The sequence below is a fragment of the Panthera onca genome, chromosome E2 (assembly GCF_046562875.1).
Source record: "Panthera onca isolate mPanOnc1 chromosome E2, mPanOnc1 haplotype 2, whole genome shotgun sequence".
Classification (NCBI taxonomy): domain Eukaryota; kingdom Metazoa; phylum Chordata; class Mammalia; order Carnivora; family Felidae; genus Panthera; species Panthera onca.
The window spans coordinates 14,287,402-14,310,269 of NC_138353.1; the positions used below are offsets into that span (position 1 = coordinate 14,287,402).

The window sequence follows — 22,868 nt, forward strand, 5'->3', positions numbered from 1 at the left end:
AGGAAGTGTGGGATGGGGGGGATCCTAGTGGGGTGCCCCAGGACCAGGGCCTGGGCTGGGGAAAGACACAGCCAAGAGCGGTAGGGGGCAGGGGTTACCTTTAATGCTGCATTTTGTGCCGAATCCCTATGATGTGCCCTGTCCCTGAGTATCCCTGCCCACCCTCCCCCCTCACTGCAGGGTGGGCACAGGGCCCCACCCTCTGGGGTACAAAGGAATAAATTAAGTGACCCCCTCCCCCCTTCCCCAATAAATAGAATATCCTGCCCAGGGCCTCCCCTGCCTTGTGGCGCGGCAGGCTGGGGCGGGGCCTGGGGCGCTACATTCATGGCTGCCCAGGCGGGCGGTGGGGGGCAGGCCTCAGCGGGAGCCGTGGGCCCCGCACAGGGGCACTGTGCTGTCTTGGCTCTGCCCCTCCATGTCCATGTCAAGCAGCGTGGGCTGCATGCCGGGGGGTCCAGGGCTCTCTGGGGTGTCCGGCCTGCTGGGAGGCGAGATGCTGAGTGTCCAGCCAAAGGAGACCAGTTTCCAGGGGTCCAGGCGGGGCCGGCTGGCAGCCGGCCGGGGTCTTGGGGCGAAGGTCAGGGTGGTAGGGCGGCCAGGGAACTCGGGGGGCCGGCGGTGGGTCGGGAACAAGGTCTGGGGGTCAGGCAGGCGGGGGAAGTCCAGGGGATCTCGAGGGCCTGGTAAGAGAGGATCAGATGAGGTCAACGGGGTGGGCCAGAGGATGGCATTTAAAAGCCAGGATTGTCACATGAGAATTGGGGTCTCTGACATCTTTTGAGGTATCTGCTGCTCTTCTTGGGCCCACTTTCCAGGAGGGGTGGGACCTTCACCTAGGCCCCTACGACTCCGAACTGCTCACTCAACTGGGTGCAACTCTGGGCATATTCCTTAACCTATCGGAGCCTGTTTCTTCGTCATCCCTCTAGATACAGAAAGCCCTCATCCGTCTGAAGCCTCTTATGCATGTGGCACTGGGTGTGTGCGCACACGGAGACCTGAGGCATGACACTATCTCTGAATGGTGATGACAGCAGCTCACTACATAGGTGAGGGTTAAATAAAACAACAAAGCACGTAGCACAGTGCCTGGTAGTAGGTAGTTAACTCCTGTCCTAATCACCTTTGTCTTTGTTAACGAATTATAGAGGGACGCCTGGGTGGCTCAGTCCATTGAGCACCTGGCTCTTAATTTCGGCTCAGGTCATGATCTCACAGTTTGTGAGCTGGAGCCCCAGACTGGGCTCTGTGCTGACAGCATGGAGGCTGCTTGGGATTTTCTCTCCTCTGTCTCTGCCCCTCCCTGGCTCAGGCGCTCTCTCTCTCTCTCTCTCTCTCTCTCTCTCTCTCTCTCAAAATAAACAAAAAAAAATGTAGAGAGAACAGTGTCTAGCACATGAGTGTTACCCATAGTTGTTACTGTTGTCATTAATGCCACCCACCTGGCCCCTGGAGGCATTAGTTTGCCACCTCTCCTGCATTCCTGGGTCTCAATCACCTGGGGGCCCGCGGTGCCTCTAGCAGTGAGGACCATGGGGACACAGACCCTTCCCCCCATGCTAAGCAAGAGGCCACCCTGACATCTAGGGCGTCGCCGCTGGGCTGGGACCTGGGACTTTGGTGGGGTTAGAGGAGAAGGGTCGGTTTTCTGCGCCCTGGGTGTAGGCGCCTCACTCACCAGGGCGGGGAGCCGCGGGCTCAGGCGCCCCCCGCTGCCCCAGCGCCCCATCAGACGGCGTCCGCCGGTGCCCGCGGCTCACTGCGCGCGCGGCCGTGACGTGGGTGGGCGTGAGAGACTGGCGGGGGTCTTTCTTGAAGCTCTCCAGCTCCAGGTCCACCAGGGGGTTGGTGCTGGGCGGGGAGGGCGGCGGGGAGGGCGCGGCCGGCGCGGCCTCGTCGCTGTCGGAGCGCAGCAGCGAACGCGTGGAGTTGCAGTCGGACACGGACGACAGCGACACCAGGGTGGCCGAGGGCGCCAGGCCCGGGCCGGGAGCCGCGTCGTCGCGGCGACCGGGCGAGCGCCCGGGCGGGCTGAGGCCCCGCGGGAAGCGGCCGGCGCGCGGGAAGAAGAGGCCGTCGAGCCAGCGCCTCTGCTCCTCGCCGTCGGCCGCGCGCGCCTCGGCCACGTCGGCGCCCAGGCCCACGGCGCCCAGCAGCGTGGCGCAGCCCAGCAGAGCCAGCTCGCAGCGCCGCCGGCCGCCGTGCCCGGGCCGGGAGAGGGGTGCGGGCGCCCCCGGGGAGGGCTCGGCCGGCAGCGGCACCGTGAGGTAGGACGGGGTGGTGTAGGGGGAGGGAGGCACGCTGCTGCCTCCGTCCGCCTCCGCGAACTCCTCTGCAAGTGGGAGAGGGCCGTCAATCGCCTCCAGGGCTGGCCTGGCCGCAGCCCCCGCCACCCCCGGAGACTTGGTGGGCAAGGGGCTACCCAGAAAGACCCTTCTGGCGTGAGGCCACCAAGTCCCATTAAACGTGGTTCTCAAATCATTCTCCTCCCAAAGCCTCTAGGAATGACCCTGCACCCTGGGGCTGCCCTTCCCCCATTTTGGGAATGTTTCCTACCCACTGGTCCAGTGAAATCGGATTCCTCCTCCCAGTGCGGGGGGAGGGGGGGGATGGTCACCTCTTCGTCTTGAGTTCTGTTTCCCTCCGGATGCCCCTCCCTCTCCATTTTAAAGGCACCCTCACCCTCTTACCCATCTCATTGAGGCTGGCGAAGCCTGGGGCGATCGGTGTGTGTTTGGGGGATTTGCCCAGGTTGGGGGCACTGGATGACCACTGTTTGCTTCCTTCCCCCAGGGCCTTCAGCCTGCAGGGGGCGCCAGAGATAGGGGCGGTTGCAATGCAGGCCTTCTGGCTGCCTGGGCCTGGGGGCAACGTGCAGGGCCAGGGGTGGGCTCCCAGTGCCTATACCTCTCCTCCCCTCCAGCCCGCTCCTTCTGCAGGGTGGAGCTGGGGCCCCAGGTCCGGCCCTTCTTCTTGCCTCCAACCAGCTCTTCCTTCTTTGGGGGCCCGCTGCGGCCCCATGTCCCACTGCCACCACCGCTGCCACCACCGCTGCTGCCACCGCCATCCACGGGAGTCACTGGGCCAAGAAAAGACACTTGGTTACTGGGTGTTGGACAGTCTGTCCCCACTGGGCTCCCCCCACTCACTCTCACATCCACTGTCCACCAGAAGTCCAAGGGATCTTCAACCCTTCCCTTTTCTAAATCCTTCCATAGCTCCCTGCTGCTGTCAGGACAAGGTCCTAGCTCCTCAGCCTGGCAGTAGAGGCTCTGCATGTACTTCCCTGCCTTCCCTCAGCCTTGTCTCCCGTCACTCCTCACAGCCAAGCCCATCAGCCATCTATTCATTCCCACATGTCTGCTGAGCACCTGCCATACGCCAAACCCCACGGGAGGTGCTGAGAAGACAGTAGTGGGCAAAGCTGACAAAACCCCCTGCTCTTGGGAGTTTACATTTTAGGGGTGAAGACAGATGACCAACAAGAATCATAGTAGGTGAGTAATTTGTGTAGGGAGTTGATAGGCGGTAAGTGCTGTGAGGGAGACGGAGCAGGAAAGGAGTCTGAGAGGTAGGAAAAGTCATGTTTGACAAGGAAGAATCTGAGCAAAGATGCGAAGGAGGTGAGGGGGTGAGTCAAGTGGATACAAGGGAGAAGAACATTTCAGGCAGAGGGAGTAGCTTATGCCAAGGCCCTGTGGCTGGCCACGCCTAGAGTGTTTAGAGCAGCCAGGAGGCCTGTGGGGCTGGTGTGGAGGGAGGGAGAAAAGGAGGAGAGAGAGGAAATGGAATCTGGGTATGCAGGCAGAGGGCAATGAGCGCCTTGGTTGGGACCCCATGTCTATCATTTCCCAGGTGGGTGTTTCCACACCGCCATGCCTTTGCACAGGCTGTTCCCTTCACCTGGAACTCTGTTCCTTTCAGTCCTTTTCCCAGCCTTGTTGCCAGTTTTCCCTTCAAGCCTCCAGCTCTGGAGGAGTTTGTTCCCTGGAGAGTCTACTGCTCTCATTTCCACACTTTGAAAGTACCCTGACATTAGTACTGTCAGCATATGGTCATTGTCTTTGTTGGTGTCCCCATGAGAATGACCTCTGGGGCCTGGTACAAACAGGGGTCCCAACAGAGGTGGGAAGGGGGTGATATGTGGGGCAAAGCCAGGGGTGACCGATGGGGCAGAACAGATTTGAGGGGATCAGCCTTGTATCCTACCCATCAGCAAACCGTGCCTCTGCCACGTAGCCCTGTCTCCCGCCCACAGCCCCAGTCCGGTCCGCTCCCCTTGTCTCCTGTCTTCCCCTATCGCTCCAGCCTCCCACAATCCACACCCTTCACAGCAGCCGGAGGGACAAGGTGCATTTTATCACATTACTGCCCGGCTCACGGCCCCTACCACATTTAGAATAAAATCCAGTTCAGGTTCCTTAGCGAGCCCGGTTCTCTAGGCCCAGCAAGATCTGGCCCCCTGCAACCTTGACCACAAACCCACTCCTCTCCCTGCCATTCACTCCAGTCCAATCGAGCTGGCCTCCCAGGACCATACACATGCCTTGCTTATTCCCACCCCTGGCCTTGGCCCTTGCTGTTCCCTCCTGCAGGGACACGCTTCTTTTGGATCTTGACCCTCCTCGCTCCTTCTTACCACCCGGGTCCCTGCTCAAACCCCAGCTCCTTACACAGGCCTTCCTGATGTAAAACAGCACCTCTCCTCTTTTATTTCCCTTCCCTGCTTTCCTTTGTAGAGCTTATCACTATAGTATATGTACCACTCTAGTGTCTGTTGACCCCTGATGAGAATGAGGGAGGGGACCCCGCCTGTCTTGTCCCTGTTGTTCCTCCAGCTTGGTGCCCAGTAAATGTTCACAGAACATTGTGGACTACTGACTGGTCAGGGCCTTGGGAGATACTCACGGCGAATGGCCCTCAGCCGGGGGATGATGCTGGGGCTTGCAGGGGGGCTGGCCCCATCGGATCCTTTCCGCTTGTCCAGGGTTGGAGAGGCTTGGACTGTGATCTTATGCTCGAAGCCTGTGGAAAGAAAGAGACTTTCCTGAGCAAGATGCTCCGTGGGTAACCGGAGAAGTTCCCTTTGTGGGATAGAAGGAATGCCAGAATGGAACGCCACTGTTTTCATTCCTTAAACGGGGGTTCGCAAACTATGGTCTCCAGAGCGGCGGCATCCATGTCAACTGCAAACCTCAGGGGCAGCACTCACTCTCAGGCCTTCTGAATGGGCAGCTCTGGGGTGAAGCACAGCCATGTAACCGTGATGAGCCCTCCAGAGACCTCGGGCGCACGCTTCAATTGGGGAGGAAGGATCCTAATGGGGTCCTTAATTAACTAAGGATTGACTGCGGATCTAGGCCTAAGTGTCCAGCGTGGCAGCTATTAGCCACAAGTGGCCACTGAGCATTTGCAGTGTGGCCACTGCATCTGAGCCGCTGGAGAGTTTGAACCTATCTGTGTAGTCGCAATTAATCTAAATTTAAACTTAAAAATGGATCCTCAGTTCGGTTATTGAAAACATTTAAGCATGTTTGATGCAAATCTTGGGGATGTGAATCAACCTTTTTTCAACTATAAATTTCACGAAACCCAAATACAGGTCAAGTATTTTTGAGGAAAATTAAGCGTCTGGACCAAGGTACACTGTAACCATAACATATACGCTGGATTTCAAAGATTGGGTGTGAAAAGAAGAGGTTAAAATCTCTAACAATTTTTCTTGTATTGATACATGTGACACTGTAGCATTTTGGATATATCAGGCTAAATAAAATATATTGTTAAAGTCAATTTCACCTGTTTCTTTTCCATTTTTTCCCTTTTCCATTTTTTTTTTTTTTAAGGTGGCTACTAGATTTAAAATTAGCCATGTGGCTTGCATTAGATATCTGTTGGCCAGTGCTGTGCTGGTCACTGCATGATGGCTTATAACATTACAAAGAGAGGGTTGAGCAGACATCATGTGTCTTATGATGGGTGAGCGGGGTCATGTTACCTAAGAAGCAATCTTTGGGGGTGGGGGAAGAGACCCAACCGGAACTTGAAACTGATTATGCCTTGAGACAAACCTATTGGGTTGATCCACATGAAACTTGTTTTGGTTTTGGTCAAAAAGGGCCGGACATCAGCAGTTTCACATAGTTTAACTTAATACCAGTTAATAGGAAATTTAGGGGACAGAGGACAAGGTAAGTCATACTGGGGAGACGCAAGCAGCAGCCTCCAGACTGTGGGAAGTGCTGCAGAATAAACGATGCAAGGGGAAAAAAGCTGATTAAAAGATTAAAAAAAAATAGAAGACAAAACAATAACAATTTTTAAAAAGCAAGGACGTGAATGCCCTAAAAGTGAAAAGAAAGGTTATTCTTGGCGGGCAGCCGGGGGTTTGTGCTGGGAGGGAGCGCGTGGCGGGGCATGTGGGGTGGCTGTGGGTTCTCTCTGCTTGGGTGGGGTGATTATACTAACTCAGTAAGCTAGACGGGTTTCTGGTCCCTTTCCACATGTGTGATACATTCAGCAATAGAAAAGTTTTCAAAAAAATAGGAGGAGGAGGTAAACCCCGTGTTAGGAATGCTCCCAGCAGCCCCTGGGGGCCGCGTAAGGCGTGTGGGCGGTACCGGAGGGCAGGCTGATGTGGCTGCCGCCTTCCCGCAGCTTGAGCAGGCGGCTGCGCTTGAAGTTGCCCTTGCGTTTGCGGACCCTGGGCTTCTCCTGGCTCAGCTGGCACATGAGCAGGTGCAGCTCACGCTCCACGATGTCCATCTCGCGCTCGGCCAGCTCCTGCTCCCGCCGCCGCAGCTGCTCCTCCTGGAAGCGCTGCTCCTGGGCCGCCCGCAGCAGCTCCTCCTCACGGCTCCGGAGTTCCTGGAAAGAAGATGGGGCGAGGGCTCACCTGTCAGCCCCTTGGGGATGGACCTGGGGGCTACTGGGTCTGCTTGGGGCACAGCACAAGGACGTCCTGCTAAGGGGCAAATTGGGGGCACAACCCAACTCACTCTTCACCAGCCAAGCTGGGCGCCGGTGCTCCAGGCTGTATTAGCCCAAAGAAAGGGGTGGTTTTAGTTTTCACCTTTAAGTTTTTGACTCTTCAATTTGGAAAACTTTGAACATCCACAAAAGCAGAGACAGAATAGTGCCCCCAATTCTCATCATTCCACCTAAACAACTCTTTTTACTTAGCAAACCTTTTTTCACGTATCTTCTTCCTTGTCTCCTCCCTTTTTCCCTCCCTCCCATTTTTGCTGTTGTGTTTTAAAACCAATCTCAGGGGTGCCTGGGTGGCTCAGTCAGTTAAGTGTCTGAGTTCGGCTCAGGTCATGATGTCACAGTTCACAAGTTAGAGCCCGGCATCTGGCTCTGTGCAGACAGAGCTTGCTTCAGATTCTGTGTCTCCCTCTCTCTCTGTCCCTCCCTTGCTTGTACTCTGTCTGTCAAAAATAAATAAAACATTAAAAAAATTTAGGGGTGCCTGGGTGGCTCAGTCAGTTAAGCATCTGACCCTTGATTTTGGCTTAGGCCATGATCTCACAGTTCGTGGGTTCAGGCCCTGTGTCAGGCTCCGTGCAGACAGTGCAGAGCCTGACAGTGTGGAACCTGCTTGGGATATGCTCTCTCTCCCTCTCTCTCTGCCCCTCCCCTGCGTGCTCTCTTTGCCTCAAATAAATAAACTTAAAAAATTAAAAAAAAAATTTTAAGCCAATCCCAGACATCAGGCAGTATCACTTGTAAGAGCATCAGTGCAGGGTGCCTTTTTCTTATTAATCTGCCAACAGGTCCCTTTCTTAATATGCAAAAGAGGCCCCTTTAGCCCTGCATGGACCCAAAGACTGGGGCTCAGGGGAAGGGACTCTGCCCCACCAAAGGCATCAGAAATGCAGGGGTCTTGCTCCATCCCTCCCACTGTGCCCCCTGCCTTCACCTTCTCTTTGGTCCGGAGGTCATCAAACATGTGCTGAATTTCCAGCTTCCAGTCTTCCTGCAGCGAGTGGAAGGACTCCAGTGGCATCTGGAATAGGGCTGACTGCTCGATGACTTCAAGCTGCTTCAAGATACTGCCGAAATCTGGCCGCCCATGGGGGTCTGGGTCCCAGCATTCTGGGGTGGGGGTGGGGGGGACAGCAGTGGGGGTGGAGAGGTCAGTGGCCATGCTCTAGGGCATCACCCTGCTTTGTGGAAGACAGGACTTCAGGGGACTGTGGACAAACAACTTCCATGGAACTGAGGGAAGGAATTCAAAGCCAAATTCCTGGCAACATTACAGTGAAACCTGGCTTCGGCTCCCTCACTTGTGGCAGAATCAAGGATCAGGGAAGAATCCCAGGGCCAGCGAATGCTAACAGGTGCCCTCAAGGGCCGTGGGCCTGGCTGGAACAACAGTTTGGGGGACACAGAGCCAACTGTAGGGGAGACAGTTTGTGGTCCAATGGTTGCAGCCCCTTCTCCCTCACTCCTGGGCCCACCGGTATGGATGGATGTGAAGGGGTGAGGTCTGGCCCGAGGGCCCCTGCCACCCAAGCTGAGCCTATCTCCACAGGGCCCTGGCTCACCCTCCAGTAGGCGGGCAAAGGGCTCGGGGCACGTGGAGGGGATGGGCAGCGTCAGCTTGTTCATAGCCACGCCATATGCCACGGCCAAGGCGTCGATTTCACGGTAGGGGACCTCACCCGTCAGCAGCTCCCAGAGCAGCACCCCGAAGCTGCAGGTGGGGAAGAGGGAGGGTGATGCCGCAGCCCACCCCCATGCTCACCTACACCCCATCCCTGCCTCCGGTCCCGTGGTGGGCCTCCCTCACCCCCACATCCGGCGCTGGTTGATGAGGCCATGAGAACATGATTGACCTCCGCTGGCCTGATCTCAAATAGATGTGGTGGGGTTGGCTGTCTGATGTCTTGCCTTTGCTCTCTCTTCCCTCACCCCTGTCTGAAAACTTTCAGTGTCTCACCTGTACCCCCTGGACAGAGCCACTTTTCTTAGCCCTGACCTTTGACGTCCCCTGCAGCTTTGCCTCTAAGCCCTCTTGCCCCCGTACCAACCCCAGCTTCGCTGAACAAGTTGAACAAGCCTTGTTCTTCCTAACCTCTGGCTTTGTACATGCTGTCTCCTTCATCAAGAACATCCTTCCCTGTGTGTAACTGTTCTTTCAGTCAAAACTCAGGTGTCCCCTCTCCCAGGGAGGCTTCCTTGATTCCACAGCCTCCAAAGCTAGATGAGAGACCCCCCTCCTCTATGTTCCCACAGAACCCTCAGCACTTACCTCTAAAAACAAGTTAACACTATTTAACATTTATAAAGCACTTACTCCAGGCCAGCACTGTGCTAGGCGCTCTCAGTAATCCTCACAACAGCCCTGTAAGGCAGAAGGTATTGGTATGACCCCCGTTTTAGCCGGGGGACAGGTGCAGGCACAGAGAGGTTAAACTGTCTGCCTAAATGTCACACAGCTAGTAAGCGGACTGGTCTCAGTCCACACTTGGGCTCAGGCCTGCTTGATGCCCATGACGGTGTCCTTGATGGATACACAACACTGGAGCACGCACCACTGTGCTACGGTCACCTGCCGGTCCACCTTCTCCAGTAAACTGAACACCATTTTGTGCGGTGTCCAGCATGCAGTGAGTCCCCGAGCTCCCCCACATCCACGCATGCATTTGACATATAAATGTCTGCCGTGTGCCAGACACTATTCTGGGCACCGGACCAAGATGGACACCACCTCTGCCCTCCTACGGCTGACGGCCTCCCTGTCATTCTCAGTGCCAGCACTGGTGAATGTGAGCTGGGCATCTGCTGCCTGGAATCATTTCCCATCCTCCTTTGCAGCTAAGCATGCCCATATGGCGATGGTTCTGGCCAGTGGGGTGCAGGAGGACGTGTAATATGCAACTAACTTCCAGGAAGTTAAAGAGAGTCCTCGGAGTCCCGAAGTTTAGAAGTTTAGAGTCCTTAAGGAGAATTGGTGTCCTCTCCTCTTTTCCTGCCTGCTTGCTGTGATGTGGACATAAAAGCCGGAGCTCAAGCAGCCGTTTTGGATGATGAAGTGAGCTTTGGAATGGAGACCACACAAGGTGGAAGAAAATAATAATGGCTCTCAACTGGGGGTGGTGTGAACCCTCCACCTGACCTGTGTTGCTGGAAACCTGTGAGGATGTTTTGATTGTCACAAGGACCGGGGAGCGCTATGATGTTTGGTGGCTGGGAACCACATCCTAAAAAATACACGGCAGTACCACACAAGAAAGAATTACCTTGCTCTATGTCAGTGACGCCCCTGTTGAGGAACCCTGACATAGGACCCTGAATTCCTGTCACCGGGACCACCACATCAGTCCTGGGCTTTACAGGAGAGCAGAAACTTCAGGCTTGTTTTTATTTGGGGATTTTCTGCTCCTTGCCACGGACATATGGCTCTGTGCAGTTTGGTACCACAAATGAATGCCTAATGGAAAGCCAGTTAGAACCTTCCCCAAAGAGCTGCACTGCTCTAGTGGAGACTTCCTGTCTGATTTGTCTGCCCAGAAGCCATGACTTTGCTACTTGGTCCATCTGGAGCCTTAGCTGGGGACTGACCTGGGTTTGGCTCCCTCCCAGTAGAAGGCCCCAGGCTGAAGAGTATCTGCTGTCGCCATCAAGTCTCACTGGTGATGGCAACAGCCTCCTCGCAGGCCTCCTGCCCCCACTCCTGTCCCCCACAATCCATTCTGCATCCTACAGCCGAGGGAGCCTTGCAATGCTAAACCAGATTGTGCCATTCATAAATGCTCCTAATGGCTTTCTGCTGCACTTAGAATAAAGCCTGGTGTCCGGTCCCTCATCTGCGGGGTTCCCCGCTCTCTCTCCTATGTCATTTTCTACCACCTTCCTCCTTGCCTCCTCTGCTCCAGTCACCTGGCCTCACGGCTGTGTCTGGAATAGACCAAGCTCGTTCTCACGTCAGAACCGCCTTTGTGGGCACTGTCCCCTCTGCCTGGGAAGCTTCTTCCCCCAAAATTTGCATGGGTGGCTCCTTCTTATCATCATCCAAAACTCAGCTCAAGTGTCATTTCTCAGAAAAGCCTTCCCTAACATCATCCTCCAGCCCTCAGAGTGCTTTCGATTTACCTCCTGGCTCTTAATACTATCTCATACTTTGTTCTGGTGGATTAACTCTTTATCTTTGGAAAATTATTTTACAACTTTTTAACTTAAAACCAGCTCCCCCCCCCCCCCAGCTTCTTGTGTAGTTGTTTATTTATTTACTATTCCTCTGGGCAGGAAATGTGTCTAGATTTTTTTTACTGCGGTATCCCTAGCACCCAGTGCTGATGGATGGATGGATGGATGGATGGATGGATAGCTGGATGAATGGATGGATAGATGGATGGATGGCTGGAAGGAAGGAAGGAAGCAAGGAAGCAAGGAAGCAAGGAAGCAAGGAAGGAAGGATGAAAGGATGCCTCCAAAGCCTCAATTTCCTATTGACAAATGGGGTGGTGTACTGGATGGTGTCTGAGGGGCCCTTGGTGTTGACATCCTATTTCTATATCTTCGTAATTTTCCACTCGAATCCAAGTCCTTCTCAGCTGCCACTTCAGCAAGCAGACACCTGCTTTGGTACTTTGATGGTCTGACCTTGCCAGGGAGCCTCTCTGTCAGGCCTGGATCCTAGCTTCTGCAGGAGACTGTCCCTCCCACTCTGAAACACCCTCCTCCCCTCCCCCATTTCCGGGATTCCCCAGCCCCACCATCAGCACCTCCAGACATCACTGCTTTTGGAGAAGAGGGAGAGACGGATAACCTCCGGAGCCATCCAGGCATAAGTCCCTGCAGCGCTCATCTTCGTGGTCTTGTGCCACTCGCGGGCGAGGCCGAAGTCCGTGATCTTGAGCACCGTGTCTGCGAGGTTGTGGTTCTCGATGGCCTCCAGAATAAGAACTGTGGGGCAGGAAGAAAGATGGGTCACCCCAACCTTCTGGGCTGCAGACCTGAGTGTCCTGCCCGCCTGCCTCAGCTGAAACCTCCTACTTGTTCTCTCCCTCTAACCATGAGTAACCATGAGTTACCCCCCTCTGCAGCAGGTCCTTTCCTGGTCTGGAATATCATGGATGCTTCCATGCCAGTCGGATCCCTGCCCCAAGCTCCCATGAAGGAGGAGGAGCTTCCTCTGGGTCTACTTCCCTCCTGATTCTAACCTGGGCTCTGGGGAGCTCTGTGAAATGTGGGTAGCCAAAGCCCAAAGCCTTGGTTCTCCTTTGTTCAGGGCTTGAATTCTTGGCCACCAGTGAGGTGGGAACTAGACTCTGAGCAGAAGGGATGAATGTGCTTCTCCTTTGCCTTTGTCACCCCCTGTGGCAGACTGCATTCAGGGCCCCAGATCTACCCCTTTCTGCATCACCTTCTTCACCACCTGACTCTGCACTCCTTTCCACGGAAGGGGAAGAGTCTATTTCCTCCTCCTTTACCTTGGGTTGGCCCTAGGACTTGTTTTGGTCAACAGAACAAGGCAGAAGTGACAGAATGCCATTTCCAAGCCTAGGCCTTAAGAGGCCTCACCTATCTGCCTGCCATCACCACGAGACCATGCCTCGGCCAGCCTGCTGGTCCAAGGTAGATGGGAGGTACTCAGAGTAAAGTCTTCCCTGCTGAGGCCCGCCTAAGTCAGCTCACGCTCCAGCAGGCCCATGTGTGTGTGAGCAGCAATAAATGACATCAAGTTTTAAGACCCTGAGTTTTGGGGGTGGTTTGCTACGCAGCATTACTGTGACAAAGTCTGACGGCTATATCCCCCAAGCATCTTGAATGGTTCCAACTTGCTGTCTAGGGCTATTACTAACAACAATTATAATCATGGCTGGTGTTTATCAGCGGCCTATGATATGGCAGGCACTGTGCTAGGCCTTTACATGGATTATCTAGAAAGCAACCCATTTTATCCACTGGCAAACTGAGGCTCAAAGAGATGAAGTCCCTTGGCCAAGAGTGTATACCTAGAAAACTGTGGGGCAAAGGCCTGACCTACATCTGTCATTAGAGCCCAATCTCTTAACTGCTATGATATTCGACCAGCATGTATCAAACAGGCCCCAAAGTGTACAGGCCTGCCTGGGCATGACTCCCAGCTCTGCCACTTATCAGCTGCATAACCTTGTATGATTTATTCTTCTTAACGCTAGGATTTCTCCTCTGTTAAGTGGGGATGGTAATAGTATTTACCTTATAGGGTTGTAGTAAGGTGAAGCACCAGTAGGCCCTTTAAAAATGTTAGCTATTATCATTAGTGTGTGATATGGCCATAGTTGGCCTTTACTTCTCCCCCCAGATCTTTGACCATTCCTGGTGACTTCTCCTGTCATAACAACAGTGAGCTAATTCTACTATCATCAAAGCCCAGAAGCCTCCCTCGACTCTCTAGCATGTGACTCCATGCTTCCCTTCTTGGGTCCCCACCTCTTCTGTTGGTGGGGTGACCCTGTGACAGACGGAACACACTATGGTCTTACATTTCATTTCTGCATCATCCCTTGCTTAAAATCTTCTGATGGCTTCCACTATGTAAAAAACAAAACAAAACAAAACCCCAAATCCTCATCATGGCCCCCAAGGTCATCATGATCTGGGCCCTGCCTACCTTTCTGACCTCATCTCCTACCCCTCCCTCGTTCCTCCTCTTCCAACCCCTCTGGTCTCCTGGCTGTTTCTCCCGCAAGGCATGCTCATTTCCACCTCAGGACCTTTGCTCTGCCCAGACCTTTGCAAGGCTGGGTTCTCTTTGTTCAGGTCCCTGCTCCAGTATTGCCTTCCCTGACCATCTGATTCAAAGAGCTCCTTCCGCTTGTTTTATTTTCTTCAGAGCCCCCTGGTCTTATCTGGAAATTTTATCTACCTACCTACCTACCTAATATCAGTCATCTACTTCTGTTTACTAGACCATAACTTCTACGTGGGGAGATCTTGCCTGGTTCACTTCTGTAATCCCAGCACTTAAGATAGGGCCTAGTATATTTAATTTTGCTTCAGAATTATCAGTTGAATGAACCAATGTACGAGCGACACCAGACGAGGGGCTCCTAGGGAAAGATGAATGGAGGAAGCTGTGCTGTGGAGGCCCTGTGATCTGTCCTGGGCATGGACTTGTCCCATTGACTGAGCAGGAAGCCCTGGCCTAAGGAGCCCCAACAATGCCACATCCAGGTGGCACTGGCTACAGGAAAACCTAGAGGCCTGGGGGCATGTCCTTACACCCCACCTTCAGGCTGTGAATCAGAGGGGTGAGGAAAGGCCAGGAAGGCACCCCAGCCTTCAAGGGGAGCATGCTGGTGGTCCTGCCTCTATTTGCCCAGCATGTCAGAGGAGTCTGAGCATCAGGGAGGCAGGAACCATCTGTGTCTGTCTTTGCTCAATTCCCTGGCCCCGCCACAGGGCTTGGCACACCTTGAGCACCTGGCAGCTCGGTTGGTGTACAAGTGTAAGGCCTGGAAGATAAGGAAGACCACTCCCTCTGTTCTAGGGGCTTGCAGTGGTCGTGGCTCTGCATAGCAACAACATTGCAGAAATAGCGGGATGGATTCAAACACATTTCAGGGTGTGGAACTGACAGGAATCAGAAGAGATGTGGGAGTCCAAATGTGAGAACAAAGGGGAAATCCTCACATTTCCAGGGAGGGCAGGGAACATGCTGGCCTCATTCACTGTTGATCCCTCTCCTTAGCACATGACTTGGCCCAGCAAACACCAAATGAAAAATGAAAGAATAGATGCATGCAGAAATGAAAGGGAGTGAGATGGGGTAGAGGAAGCTTGGGAGAGCCAGGAAGGTAGGATTCTTCCCCCGCTATATCCTTAGGACGCAGGACTGGGTGTGGCACACAACAGGCGCTCCGGAAATGGGTGAGGCCACTGCGGTCTTGGTCCCTGTTGGGCTCCTGTTAATAGGTGCTCAACTAATACGTGCTGACATCATGAGAAGCTCCTTGATCTAGAGGTGGGTCCTGGGGAGCTTTCTCTTCCTGCTGGCCCCAGTCCCCATTCGACCAACCAATCAAGTTTTGAGAGCCTGTGATAAGCCAGGCAGCCTGGAAGCTTTTACATAAGGCACATCCCTTTCCCTCCTCCCTCACTCTGGCTGGGGCAGAGGCCTGAGAGGACTCCAGGAAGTGGTTCTCAACCCCGAGGAGACACTTGCCAATGTCTGGAGACAAGTTTTGGTCTTTGGTGGAGAATGTTAATGGCATCTACCAGCTAGAAGCCACGGATGCTGCTAAACAACCCACAAGAGAACTGCCTCCTACAATCATCCAGCCCCAAATGTAAATAGTGCCAAGGTTGAGAAACTCTGACTCCAGGCTAGATTCTTTCGGTCTCTGCCCGGTGGACCCTGGCATCATGGCTGGACAGTGAGTGCCATGAGGGCAGGCCCTGTGCTGTCCATGCTAGGAGTTCGGGGCCTGTCACAGTGTTCATGGATACATACTTATTAAGCTACTGTGACTCTTAGCCTGGGAGACAGGCGGTCCTTCAACCTTTCCAAGCCTCCTTTTCCTCCCTCACTTGGCCCGGAAGGTATACCGCTGCCCCTTCTTGCCCTAGGCAATATCTTCTGGTGTCCCCATTTCCCACCACCTAGGCTTGACCTCCTAAGATTCGGTGGAAGCAAGTTTTGGGGGGAGGACACCACTTACTGTTGATGGACTTGAGGTCCCGGTGGATGATGGGCACAGGGGCATCATTGTGTAGGTAGTTCATGCCCCGGGCCACCTGCACAGCCCAGTTGACCAGCACATGAGGGGGCACCCGGCGGCCCGCCAGCACCCTGCTCAGTGCGCCCCCCCTGGCATACTCCATCACCAGGCAGAGGTGTGGGGGGCTGAGGCAGGCGCCTCTGAGGGCAATGATGTTGGGGTGCTTCAGGGCTCCGAAGAGCCTGGCCTCCTGGCGCACCTGCTCTGCTGTCACTGCCGGGTCCCGCTCAGGGTCCAGCCGGGCGGCCTTGACAGCCACCTCCTCGCCGCGCCATAGGGCCCGGTAGACCTTGCCAAAGCCCCCTACACCGATGATCTCTTCTAGCTGCAGCTCGTGGAAGGGGATCTCCTGGGGCAGCTGGAGGCCCGCGGGCGCGGCGGGTGCGCCAGGGGCTACGTAGTTGCTGGGGAAAACGCCCACACGGCCGCTGGGTAGCTGCCCGGTCCACCAGCCCTCGTCGCCCGACACCGCACAGTCCTGGGAAAGCACCTGGACGCGGTCGCCCCTCCGCAGGGTCAGCTCCTCATCGCCCGCCGCCTCGTAGTCGAACACCGCGGTCCAGACGGGCCCCGTGGGGGTCGTGCCCCACTCCTTGGCCGTCCCCCCCTCCTCCTCCTCCATGGGGGAGGGGCCGGGGGCTGCGGGAGGCCGCTTCACACAGGCTGCCCGCGGGATGCAGAGGGCGGGCCCCGGCGGCCAGGATGGGGGGCAGTCCCTGCGGGTTCTAGGGGGCTCCTGGAGGCCATGGCTGGGGGCGGGGGCCCTCCACAGGAGCAAGAAAAAGCCTCCTTAAAAGGGCAGGGTCGTCCCCTCTGATTCAGCTGCCCAGGCGGGGCGGGGTGCGGATAGGGTGGCGGGTTCACCTGTCTCCCCCAAATGTCAGGGCGCTAAGAGGGCCTGGCCGCGCGGCTCCCCAATTCCTGCCGGGGCCCGCCGGTGGGGGACGAGGGTGAGGGAAGCAGGCAGCCCCCTTCCCCACGCCTCTCACCCCGCGCAGCTCCACCGGCGGCCCCCGGCTCCGCATCCCGGGCCACGACCGCCGGGCGGGGTGGGGGTGGCGGGGCCCCGGGGGCGCCCGCCCCGGGATGGGGTGGCGCGCCCCTCGGCCTTCTCACGCGCGGGGCGGCCGGGCTGCCCCCATCCTCAGCACCTGCCTCCCGGTCGGCCCCAGCCCTGCCCCCGCCCGCACCGCTTCCCGGGGCCGCCGGCGGTGCCTGAGTGACGTGCTCGCCGCCGCCGCCGCCGCCGCCGCCGCGGTGCCGCCTGGGAGTTGTAGTCTCCGGCTGCGCGGCCTCGAGGCTGTTCCCCTAGCTTCCAGAGCCCCGCTGCCAGCCTCGGGCCGCAGTGGGGACCCCACGAGGCCGAAGGAATCCTCCCGAGGAGATAAGCTTGGCCTCGGACCCTCCCTGGGACTCGGTGGGCCAGATGCCGGGAGGAGGGAAGGAGGCGGGGGCCAAGCGCTCCTCACAGACCCTACGGGTCCGCGGCTCAAGATGGGGTTGACGGTGGCGGACCGGTTTCGCAAAGCGAAATAGAGGAGCTGCGTGAGTGGTGGTTACTGGCTCCAGCCTCTAACGCGGCTGGAGCACGGTCCCCTTGGCTGCCCGTCCCCTCGGGCCCCGACCCGAGGTGCACGCCGGGAAATGTAGTCCGTTCCGGGACAGGCGCCGCGGGAGGCGGCCTCAAACGTTGGAGAAAGGTTGGTGGCTCCTGCCACCTAGGGGATTCGGCTGATGGCGAGGCCTCAGCAGGGAAGATGGGGCTGGCAGGACGTGTTCACTGTCCGTTGGGAAATCACAGCCATGTCTTTCCCCACCAGCTCTGGTTTCTTCCACCTCAGCAGTCAGAACTCCCGCCTCTCGTAATAGGAACTTCAATCTATTGGGGCTTAATGCGCATCTTGTGCTAAGCGCTTTGCATGGTATCATCAAATTCTCGCAAAGCCCCCATTTTACAGATGATGCATTGAAAAGCAAAGTCACTTGTCCAAGGTCACAGAACTGTAAATGGCAAAAGCAAGCCTCAAAGGTAGGTTTTAAAATTAAAAACAAACATGATTTAAAAACAAAACACTACCTTCCCATTTAAAGAATGAGGATATTGAGTCCTGCAGAGGTTCAGTGACTTGCTCAAGATCTGTAAGCTTGTAAACAGCAAAATTCTGGGCCTTTTCACGTGGTTTCTCCCGAGTGGCCCGGAAGTCTGGAGGGAGGAGATAAAAGAGGTACCATGAGGTGCTCTGCTTCCCAAGTTCCAGACCCCGCCCCTGCTCCTGGGAAGTTGTTCCACTCTTAGAAGTGGGTACCTGGTCTCTTGTCTACCCATCAGGAAAACATAGGAACAATCAAGAATGCTTGTTTGAGGACAGAGTCCCCCCTTATTCTGAGTTATAGGCAGTTCTGCCATGAGTGATATATGCGTTCCTGAAAAACCCTGGAGTTCTACAAAACAGCTCACTAAACATAACAAGAATTTAAGGGGAAGAAGAAGAAAAAAAAAAAAAAACACCCCAGGGTTAGATTGCTCAAAACACTGGCAACTTCATAATCAGAGTGCTACGAGACCAATAATGATTCTCGAAGAAATACTAGCACAGTTACTTCCACGGAGGTTTGCGCTTAGCAACATCTTCAGTGCCTTCTTTGCAATCTTACGGGGCTTGTGCTTCCTTCTCAGAGATGCTGGTCTGGATATATTAATTTCCTTTTCTTTCCTTTTCTTTCTTTGAAAACTTTCTGGCTTTATTATTATTTTTTAATTTTTAAATTTTATTTAAATCCAAGTTAGTTAACATATAGTGTAATAATGATTTCAGGAGTAGAACCCAGGGATTCATCACTTACATAGAACACCCAATGCTCATCCCAATACGTGCCCTCCTTAATGCCCATCACACATTTAGCCCATCCCCCCCAACACCTCTCAGTTCTCTGTATTTATTTTTTTTTCCGACTATTACACAATTATGCTAATATTTTATTAATTCAAAAGCACTTTACAAGAAAATATAAGTATGGCTTCCAATAGGAATGTTATACCTGGACTTGATACCAAGCTCACAGATTTTAGTTTTGCAAGGAAAAACAGGCTTTCAGGTTAAACAACAATTTGTAACCAAAACTTTAATCCCAAGGATTCTCACAAACATATTACAAATGACAGCATGAAAAAAAATCTTGCACAGTAACTCGAAGTTCAGCTCTACAATGTACCCTTAAACTGGCAGGACACTGGTATTTTGAATAGTTTCAAATTTCCAAAGAGAGAATGTTATATAGAGCTGTGTGTTCATACACAGCAATCCTGTTAAAATGAACTTATGACCTATAGCAAAAGTAAACTTTCTTGAAACTTCCAATTCTACACCAACTGGACCACCTCTGCCCAGTACGAAGACAACTAGGATTCATTTTATTTTAAACCTCTAACCTAGTTTAATAGTGCAGCTTAATTTTTAGCTGCTGACTTGGGTTCACAGCAGCTTTTAAAGACTGTTCAATTACAGCTGCATGCACACTATCTCAGCTATGGAAAAACTGTTCAATTTTTGCCAGTTTTGTCTTCATAATATGAAATGTCAAGCTTTAACTGGGCAGGAGCTAATAGGTTTATTATCAGTCTATGTAAGACTAAACTTCAAAGCAAATTCAATTTTGCTTAAGGGAACATTGTAAAGTAACAACTCTTAATATTACATGCCTCATATGATCCATTCAAATCATAGAGAATTACATCTTTATGTGTCACTGTTCCAAGAGACAAACAAATGTGAACAGCTAAAACATCTTAAAAATGCACCAAGCTTATGAAGTCTCAAACAAAACTTGAATTTTCTGTACATACTCCTGTCAAATGAAGTTATTTCCTGTACACCACTCCTCTTGCAAACTGGTCTTCTATTTCCTTTCATTTGACCTAGATCGGCTACGAGACCTAGAAAAGGATCGGGACGGCTTGTGATTTCTCTCCCGAGACAGTGATCTCTCTCTCCTCCTATCTCTAGAAAGGGACCTGCTCCGGCTGCGGGAGAAGCTTCTCCGTCTTGGAGATCTGCGACGAGGTGGAGGACTCCTTCTCCGATAATCATCTTGAGGGCGACGACCCCAAGAAGGAGGTGGGCCACGATTTCTACTTCTCTTTTCACCATTCGAGAGTTCCACTCTTACTCGGCAGCCACATAGTGTTCTCCCATCTAGCTCTCGAACAGCATCAGCTGCATCTCGGGGATCTTCAAATTCAACAAAAGCAAAGCCGGGAGGGTTTCTAGCAACCCACACACTTCGGAGTGGTCCATAATAGCCAAAAGCTCGTTCCAATTCAGTCTTGTTACCATTGTTTCCAAGATTACCTACATAAACTTTACAGTCCAGTGGACAGGAATCACGATGCATTTCGAAATCTTGGGTTACAAAGCAGACGCTCAAAACCACACACCCTCGGATGGGTCTTCCCGCTTCCCGCTCCCCTCCGGCCCGGCTCCCGCAGATGCTCTCGCTGACCTGGCGTCCACGAAATGGCCAGTTCTCTGTATTTAAAGTCTCTTGTGCTTTGCCTCCCTCTCTCTTTTTATCTTATTTTTCCTTCCCTTACCCTATGTTCATCTGTGTTGTTCTTAAATTCCACATATGAGTGAAGTCATATGATATTTATCTTTCTCTGACTGACTTATTTCGCTTAGCATAATACATTCTAGTTCCACCTATGTTGTTGCAAATGGCAGGATTTCATTCTTTTTGATCACCGAGTAATATCCCGTTGTGTGTGCATGAGTGTGTGTGTGTATGTGTATATATGTGTGTGTATATATATATATATATCTATCTATCTCACATGTAGATATTAATTTCTAATGGAAACCATTTGCATCAAAATTAAAAATCTGATTTAAGGTGTTGCCTTCATCAACCTGTCATTTTAATATGAGAAAATATCATTGTGGTTTCTTCATCTGCATTCACAGCTTTACCACATACCATAACATTGTAGCAAGCATTATGATCCTTGAAACCACTAAAACAAGTCACTGTGGATCTAAAGGAAGACAGTTCTGCAGATTTTTAGCTTTGTGTGTGTGTGTGTGTGTGTGTGTGTGTGTGTGTGTGTGTGAAGATCTTCTTTGATCACCAAGGCTTCCCTTTTAACTCTGAGAAAGCTTGTCACTGATTGCTTCAAAATATTAACTTCCCGGAGAAAAATTGCATATTAACCAACATGCTTCTGTTATGCCGACGTTGTTACTCTGTTTACCAACTGCTTATGGGTTCAAATCAGAGAAGCAGGTGGGCAGCGGAACACGTGGTTTCCCAGTGAATGCCTAGACTCGGGTGAGCAAGGAGCCTTGACTTGATTCTAAACCTGGTGGGTCCTGCAGTGGGAATGGGGAGTGGGATGGAATTTGTCAATTCCATAACAGATGGTTTGGATTTTGATTGGGATTGTAAATGAATAAGTTATTGATCTGGGGGAGAATTTGTGATTTAGTAATATTGAGCCTTCCATCTTAGACATAGGTTTGATTTTCTCCTGGGATATCTTGTACATGTTTCTCTGGTTCACTCACTGGGACTTTACTATTTTTACTTATTTATTTATGACTTGGATCTTTTTTTTTTTTTTCCCCCTAATCAATTACTACTCTTGCATTTTTACTGCTGATCTTGGATCTGGCTAGTTTGTTGAACTCACTCTTACTTGTTTTAGAATAGCTAGACAGCTAATTCTCCATACTTTCCTGGCTAGATGATCCTGTTAGGGTAACAAAATGCCAGTTTAGTTCTTTCCAACCTTTATAACTCATTTCTCACCCCTTCCCCTTTGGCGAAGAGTTTCAATACAATGTTATTGGTAGTGGTGATAATAGACAATTCTTGTGTTGTCTGAGATTTTTGAAGGATTAACGCTAAGGTTTCACTATGAGGTATGGTGGTGTTTTCAGATTTCGAGTAGAAGTCCTTTATCAAATTCTATTTCTGATTTGCTAGTAGGTTTTTAAAAAGCAGGTGTTGACCTTTACCAAATGCTTTTTATGCACTTATCAATGTGATCAGATGGTTTTTCTGCCATCTACATTATTCTTATGGGAAATTATTTACCTTATTCTGCAATCTGGAATGGCTTGTGATATATTGGAGTTACCTGCTCTTGAGACATTTGGGGGAAGTTGACCTTAAGATCATCCATGCATGACGCCTTTTTCGTAGGTCTCTGACTATGATTTCAACTTCTTCTGTGGATGTTGGTTTATTCAGATTTATTGCTTTTTCCTGGAATAATGTTTGTAATTTATATTTGCCTAGAACAATATTTTATCTAGGACTTCAGATTCATTGGCATAACTAGGCCATAACATTCATCGGCATGATGTTTTTTATGATTCATTTGCATCTGAAGGTATATTTTCTTCGGTTTTCCTGGTTTTCATTTGTTTCTTCTCTAATTTTTCTGGATCAATTGCCCCAAATTTTATAGTCTTATCAGTCTTAAAAAAACAAACAAACAGCCCCTGGTTTGCTGATAATCTTTCCTACTTATTTGGGGGGAAGGTTGTTTCATTAATTTCTGCTTTGTTGATTCACTGCCCTCCCCCCATTTTAGTGTTTATGCTGTATTCTCCAGGCTTCGGTATGGGGTGCTTTCTTTGTCATTCAGTTCCCCAAAGATGTAATGTCAGATTATTTCCACCAATTATTTAGAAATGTATTTTTGAACGTATGTGTACCTGAATTGTTCTTTGGTTGTCTTTTTGCAGTTGATTGCTAATTTTATTCAATGAACATGTTCTGAACGATATAAATCCTTAGGAATGTGCTGAGATTTCCCTTTTGACCTAATATGTGGAGGTTTTTTTGTTTTGTTTTGGAAGTGTTCTGTATGTTTTTAAAGGATGTTTTAAAGGATACTGGTTGTTGGGATCAGAGAGCTGACTATGCAAGTTTATTAATTCTCTAATTCTTGTTCCTTACTTTTTTTTTTTCTGTTTGATATTTTGCCTTCTGGAAGGTATAATAAACTCTGTCATTATTAGTGACAATATGTTAGTTTCTCCTTTTAGGTGTATCAGTTTTTGCTTTACATATTTTGAAGTTATATTGTTATGTGCATGAGGATTTATTATATTAACATGACATCAGTGAATTATTCCTTTCCTC

The 22,868-nt window shown here is 51.9% G+C and overlaps 1 protein-coding gene and 1 pseudogene across 1 annotated transcript; both read right to left on the bottom strand.

Moving 5' to 3' along the window:
* Positions 1-81: 81 nt before the first annotated feature.
* Positions 82-17,339, bottom strand: MAP3K10 (mitogen-activated protein kinase kinase kinase 10). The gene is made up of 10 exons (XM_060651118.3): positions 15,660-17,339; positions 11,736-11,916; positions 8,553-8,701; positions 7,925-8,100; positions 6,624-6,870; positions 4,912-5,028; positions 2,911-3,082; positions 2,694-2,806; positions 1,682-2,335; positions 82-683 (listed from the first exon to the last, which is right to left on the bottom strand). Exons 1-10 carry the CDS (start codon positions 16,339-16,341, stop codon positions 361-363), a joined length of 2,814 nt encoding a protein of 937 aa, XP_060507101.1. The 5' UTR covers positions 16,342-17,339; the 3' UTR covers positions 82-360.
* A 1,346-nt stretch (positions 17,340-18,685) lies between these two features.
* Positions 18,686-20,234, bottom strand: LOC144614548 (serine/arginine-rich splicing factor 3 pseudogene; annotated as a pseudogene).
* Between the last annotated feature and the right edge of the window lie 2,634 nt (positions 20,235-22,868).

Bases quoted from the DNA above. Each gene is read 5' to 3' on its own strand.
- MAP3K10 (XM_060651118.3), bottom strand. From the start codon at position 16,341: ATGGAGGAGGAGGAGGGGGGGACGGCCAAGGAGTGGGGCACGACCCCC. The intron at 8,702-11,735 runs GTGCTGATGGTG...CCCCACCTGCAG, and splicing joins AAAAGCAGTGATGTCTGGAG to CTTCGGGGTGCTGCTCTGGG. The intron at 2,807-2,910 runs GTATAGGCACTG...CGCCCCCTGCAG, and splicing joins CGGGCTGGAGGGGAGGAGAG to GCTGAAGGCCCTGGGGGAAG.